The 6370-nt window shown below is 43.0% G+C and overlaps 1 protein-coding gene across 1 annotated transcript; it reads right to left on the reverse strand.

Moving 5' to 3' along the window:
- Positions 1-526: 526 nt before the first annotated feature.
- Positions 527-5374, reverse strand: inab (internexin neuronal intermediate filament protein, alpha b). The gene is made up of 3 exons (XM_034120841.1): positions 4337-5374; positions 3706-3830; positions 527-3505 (listed from the first exon to the last, which is right to left on the reverse strand). The coding sequence occupies exons 1-3, from the start codon at positions 5372-5374 to the stop codon at positions 3226-3228; spliced, it is 1443 nt and encodes a 480-aa protein (XP_033976732.1). The 3' UTR covers positions 527-3225.
- Positions 5375-6370: the final 996 nt, after the last annotated feature.

The raw sequence follows: 6370 nt of genomic DNA on the forward strand, positions 1-6370 counted from the left end.
TGGAAGTGTGGTCTGCCACAAGCGGGCGGCAGGAGCGGGGCTGTCAGCATCAGCTTGTAGATGGTATTTTACACTCGATGCGCTCTGAAATTACGGCGGCCGAGGACAAAAAATACACATGCGTTAATCGCGTTAAAATAATTAGTGGCGTTAATTTTTTTTTGCGTTAACGCGTTATTAACGCGTTATTAACGCGTTATTAACGCGTTAACTTGACAGCCCTAATTTATTCATTTGCATACTGCTGGATGGCTAGAGAAACGTCCCTCGGCAATCAAAAGAGTATTCCTTAATACAACATTATGGTTGTTTTGTTCATAATATTATGTTTTATTAACTTGAATCTCCATTAAATATGATTGTATATACCAAATATATGTAAGTAGTACAATAATACTTTCTGAAGTAACAGCACCTCAATATTTGACTTCCTAAATGTACTTGGTTACTTTACACCACTGTTATAAACATGAAAAGTGGGTGTTGCATAACAAATGAACACAATGAAAATCGTAGGCAGCCTCAATAATGTCAAGTCTTTATTGATATATATGGTGTCGTACAGCAATACATAGTTATAACAGTAAAGAGAACGGTATGTCAACTACATTCAATCCCTATGCTTTTTGTAGCCATGGTAGCTCTAATAAGACATAATAATGATTAAACACCCCACTGGACAGAATCATACACATCACACACGACCAGAAAAATAAAAGCTGCTGGTGTTTTAAGGCATTTCACATCCTACAGTTATTTGATCTATGGCTAAATCTTGATTGTTGGTTTTGCACTGGTGACATACTGTATTTTCAGAAAATGCTTGATGTTTTATTCCATGAAGAAGTGGTGTTGCATGTGCACTAAGAAAGGTTTGGCAGTGCAGGGGTAGTAGCAGTATGGATGGTTTTCGTTCAGACACCAATGAAAACTATTTTGGCTTACAGTGTAAAGATAAAGGCTTGACATTTCCAACCATGAAACATTCATCCATTGTTATAGCTGTATACTATAACATGCTGCTAACATTTGTATGTTCCTGTACATCTCACATCTTTTCTTCTGCTTTACACTTGAATTCAGTAATCTGTGAAACAAAATGCCCAATTTTCAGATTTGCTGCCGCTCTGAATATCCCCTGTTATGATAGGCCGCTGTGTAGAGATACAGACACACTCACTACAGTACTAAAGTACTCATGAATATCACAATCCTCAAGTAAAACAACCAAACCCGTTCCAGAACAGTCTGCCGTACAATCAGTCGTTTTTTTGTTGTGAGTGCAGTTTGTCAAGGCGTGGGTCGCCATGACCAGCAGCAGTACAATAAGATGTGTTAAATTCGGCAGTGCACAAGCAGAAAAAACAAGCTATTCCTTAGTCTGTCATACTGAGTATTTCTAGTGGTGAGGTCTTACTACAACAGACATTTTATTCAGTCATGGCCACTGTAATAAAGTGAGAGGTCAATTTGTTTCAAATGTGTTGCAATCTGGCGTTTCCAACTGATTTTGTGACGTATTTTGTGCATTGATTATAGGGCTGGGTATCAGTAATCTGTATCGGGAAAGTCTTGTCCGAAATCAACCAAAACATTCGAAAAACTCTCCAGTCCATCAAAACCTGCATTTGATGCATTTTTATACCCACATCTAAAAAAGAAACCAACTTTTTTTATGGGTATGCTCACAGCCAATCCATGCAAACATTCTTTGATTTACGCGACGTCTGATTGGCCTACATTCAAAATGTATTGGTGTGAAATCATTTGAATTTAGTGGAGGCAATTCAGGAAACAGGAAGTATCCATTTACATTTTAGGTATCCATGAAGTAGAGAAAAAAAGGTATCAAATCAAGTTCTCTGTTATGGTATTGGAGTGCGTTGATACTGGTATCGAAAATGTTTTACGATACCCAGCCCTAGGTGATGCCATGGTTTTCTTCTGGCGGAGTGATATGGTATGGATTCTGGGGCTCACATGTGCTTCAAGCATCATTGATGGCAACATGGGAAATGAAATGGCGTAGGCATACAGCCATATGGATCATACAGAGTCTTGTTCATTTGTGCTGAAGCGCATGTTTCAAGAGAAAGATCGCTTCCACTTTAATATCATATTAGCTGCATCTTTGCTCAACGTCCGCTGTTCCTTGTATCCTTCGACAAACTGTGCAATCTGCTTTCTACATTTGCAAGATAACTTCCTGTATAAGTGCCTAAAGAGATTTCCTCATTCTTATCTTCACAGCGTTTACATCTACCTAACTCCTACCTAGCCTACAGGCTAACAAGCGCGTGTCTATGACTTCTATGAGTTTTGTGCATGATGACGCTCAGCATAGAAGATGGTGAAAAGGAAGGCATGAGTCGGCCTTTTAACACCGAACAATGACATTGTGGCCAAAGAGCAATGGACCGATGGATTCCATGCAATCATCTACATACAACATGCAAATTATGCTCCATTATTATTTTGCTGTTTGAATTACATTTTATTTAAATAGCTTAGGGAATCCACTTTTGGGAATGAAACTTCACCGGGGAAGTTAAGAAGGAGTTTAAAGAGAATGATGTGAAGAAATTGTGCAACGACACTATTTGCTCATGTACCTGATAATTAGTCTTTGAAATATTGGCTCAGCAATACACTATCATATGGGTTTCCTTGAACTGTGTGCTTTCTGACTAAACTGTCGCAGGTTGTTTTTTCCGTGTAAGTGGATGCACACACATGCTTCCATTGGAATGTGTTGAGAGTACCTCACAGCTTGTGGTAGTTGTGCCTGACCAGAGTTTGTATTGTCTGTCGTGTTTCAGTAGTGTGAAAGACCAGTATAATATTACTTTCTGAAAGATCTGTAAGAGATGCTACGAAAGTGCTTGTTATTGTTTGAGTGTGTGAACTAGAAAGAGAGAGCACTGTGTTTTTTGTTAAGAGTGTTTGTTACAGACGATTTATAATGGATTTCCTTTGGGGAACACATGTGGGGGGAAAGGGGAAAACGGGAAGGATAAAACAAACATCTAAATCCCACACTCACTCACACACTTGCGGACATTTAGCAGATAGAAACCATGACCATCTGCTTATAACACAAGGCAAGGCGTTCAGGGTAGACGCCCACAAGTGTGTGAGTGTGAAGGCTCAGGGTTTGTTCTAGCTTGGGAAATGAATAGAAGTATGGCGGGTTAAGGGTCGAAAACTAGCTTATAGTATAGGCTCTTAGTTTTTCTGATTGGTGGAATTGTCGCTGGGGTCTTGCTGCTTCTCCATCTTCTTGGTGGTGACAGCGGTCTCCTCGTAAACCTCGCGCTGGGTCACCTTGCCCATGGACTTGCTCTGCTGCTGCGGCTCCTCGTCCTTGCTCTTGGAGCTCTTGCCGGAGCTGCTGTACATGCGGCTCTGGTAGTTGTAGCCTTGACCGGAACTGATGCTGCTCATGGAGGAGCCGGGAAAGCTGATCCCAGTCCCGATGCGGGTCTCCTCACCCTCCAGCAGTTTCCTGCAGAGAGAACCATAGGGGAAAGGTTTAGATCAGATAGAGACAACATAAAGTTAAAGAGTAATTGGAAGAAAGAGCATTTTTACAATGGAGAAAGTGATTTTTCTCCCATTTTATGTCTGTATCGTGTCTTTTCAATTCCTTGTTATGGTTATCATAATTAATAGTGATAGTGAGTTGTCTATGAGAGAACAGCCTACCTGTAAGCTGCAATCTCAATATCCAGTGCCATCTTGACATTCAGCAGATCCTGGTACTCCCTGAGGTGACGAGCCATCTCGCCCTTAGTGGACCGCAGGTCGTTCTCCAGCTCCATCATGTTGTCCTAAGGGGAATCAAACAATACAGGAAAAGAAGGCCAGGGTTCAACACTTGTTTGAAGAAAAATAGTTAAAAAAATAACAGTTTGTGTGCACCTTTCTCTAAAGGGAATTATGGCAGTGCCCAGACATAGACCTCTGTCGATCCTATTTTTAATCCAGTGTGTAGCTGGCATTCCAGTCATTTATAAGCAAAATTGTGTTTGGTCTAAAAAAATCATTTTCTCAGCTAGGATTGTTGGATCCCAAACAGCAAAGAAAACATACTGATCTAGCAAATCCACTCAGTGGGCGTTGTCAGATGCAGCAGTAGCGCGCTGTCCCATGGGAGTGAGTTTCAGCACCACGGACAGAGCTCAGCTGCTCCTCACATTATTACCGCACCGACAATTATTTGTAATATAAGAAGAAATGCCCATATGCAATGTTTACTGTTCAATGTTATAACACCTTTATTCAACTGAAAATGAAAGGATTTTATAGCATTTAAAAAGTCATTAAAGGTGATTACCTGGTAGTTTCCAATCTCCATATTGTGCCTTTCCTCCATCTCCCGCAGCTGCTTTTCCAGAGACTCGTTGGATCCCCTCAGACTCTCTATCTCGATGGTCTTGGACTGCAGCTGCCTCCTGTACTCGTTCAGTTCCTCCCTGCTGGCGCGGATGGCGTCATTGCTCTTGCCGGCCTGCTCGGACAGGTCGGCGAACTTGGTCTTGTACCACTCCTCGGCGGACTGCAGGTTCTTGGACGCCATGGACTCGTACTGGCCTCGGATCTCCTTCAGGGCAGAGGTGAGGTCCGGCTTGGCCACCTCGATCTCCACGGACACCTGGGCAGCCTGGATCATGTCCGTCAGCTCGACCACCTCCTCCTCGTGCACCTTCCTGAGGAAGTTGATCTCGTCCAGGAGAGATTCCACCTTCTTCTCCAGGTCCAGGCGCACCATGGTGGCATCATCCACATCTTTCTTATAAGCCTTGAGGGTGGCCTCAGCTTCCTCCCGGGCGCGGAACTCGTCTTCGTATTTCCCCCTGACCTTATGGAGCTCGTCCTCGACGGAATCCCTCTCTATCATGAACTGGGACTTCTCCCCGCTCAGCTCCTCCAGCTGGGAGCGCAGTTCGCGGATCTCTTGCTGGTAGAGCTCCGCCAAGCGGGACGGTTCGGCCTGCCTCTGGCGCAGAGCGGTCAACTCCGTCTCCAGCACTGCGTTGTGCTGCTCCAAGGTGCGCACTTTGTCGATAAACATGACAAAGCGGTCGTTGAGACCCTGCATTTGTTCCTTCTCATTGGTACGGACAATTTTGAACTCATTGTTGAGGGCATTGCTCTGTGTCAGGTCGAAGGTCTCCAGTGGCATGGAGCGGCCGGACTTTCTGTTGTACGAGCCCAGGGCTGATGCGCTGCTCCGGGACGCAGAGGAGGACCGGTAACCTGTCCTGGAGGACATGTTAACGGTTGACCGCGACGGAGAGGACGCATAACGGGGAGAATCCCCAAAAATCTTGCGGTAGGAGGAGGCGGAGAAGGATTCAGACCCGAAGCTCATCTTGGCGTGTATGAAGAGACAGAGCAGAGCAGTGGGCGCGTCTCCTTTATATAGGGGGACCAGCCCAGTCACTTATTAATGCAGAACATGGGAACATCCGGACTCATTGCTCCCATATGCGTCAGGTAGAACAGCAAATATAAGAATCAATGTTGCATTTTTTTCCTTATTACTATTCTACAATTAGTCTGAGGTAATCCTACTATTGGTCCAGATGTGCGCAGTGGGAAGTTTTCTTTGAGTGGAGCAGATGGAACTGTCCTTTTTGGCGCAGTGGTGCGTCAAAGTTGTATCGCTTGTTTTACACTTAAAACTAATAATATAGGAAATGCTCCTCCATAAGCAAATGCTTATATCATTCCTATTAAGGGAGCCTCTCCATCTGTTTCTGAAGACGAAATATATCTGAAATGTGAAAAACAACCCTATATTTACATAAAGACTGAAATTGTTTTAAGGAAGGACAATGATGATGCACTTTCCTTCAAAACGTTTGAAGATAGGCTTTACTTGCAAATAGCACCAGAGAATTATAGTTATTCTCTAAAACATTTCAGTGACACTGTCCCACAAGTCCCAAGAAATTCAGCACGGTGAGACATCGTTTTACAGGCTTACAGAAACTTTGTATCGTGTGTTTCTTTACAATGACACTTATTACAAGTTAATTAAAATGGGGGGGAAATTACGTGTGAGTTTGAACTAGAACCACATCGTAATTCATATTAATTTACCTTTTTCAAAAACAATAGTTGATCACTTTAGTTTGGTGCATAGGCTACTCAAGTTTGCTCAACATCCCTTGAACACATCTCTCCACTTACAGGCCTTTGCTGCCCTCTGTCGTCAAATTGCAGCACTGGCAGACGGGACATTTTAATATAAAGGCTAGGACCACTTGGCACTTTAAAAGTTGTTTTATATCCTTTTTTACAATCCTGATTAATTTGTAGTCACATTTTCAAAGCTTGAATCCCAATTTGTCCAACGTCCATC

Source organism: Trematomus bernacchii, unplaced genomic scaffold (assembly GCF_902827165.1).
Source record: "Trematomus bernacchii unplaced genomic scaffold, fTreBer1.1, whole genome shotgun sequence".
Taxonomy (NCBI): domain Eukaryota; kingdom Metazoa; phylum Chordata; class Actinopteri; order Perciformes; family Nototheniidae; genus Trematomus; species Trematomus bernacchii.

What these genes read in the sequence shown, in the direction of transcription:
- inab (XM_034120841.1), bottom strand. Translation starts at nt 5,374, where the DNA reads ATGAGCTTCGGGTCTGAATCCTTCTCCGCCTCCTCCTACCGCAAGATT. An exon ending in TGGAGATTGGAAACTACCAG is followed by an intron (nt 3,831 to 4,336) that starts GTAATCACCTTT and finishes GATTCCCCTTAG; the next exon opens with GACAACATGATGGAGCTGGA. An exon ending in ATTGAGATTGCAGCTTACAG is followed by an intron (nt 3,506 to 3,705) that starts GTAGGCTGTTCT and finishes TTCTCTCTGCAG; the next exon opens with GAAACTGCTGGAGGGTGAGG.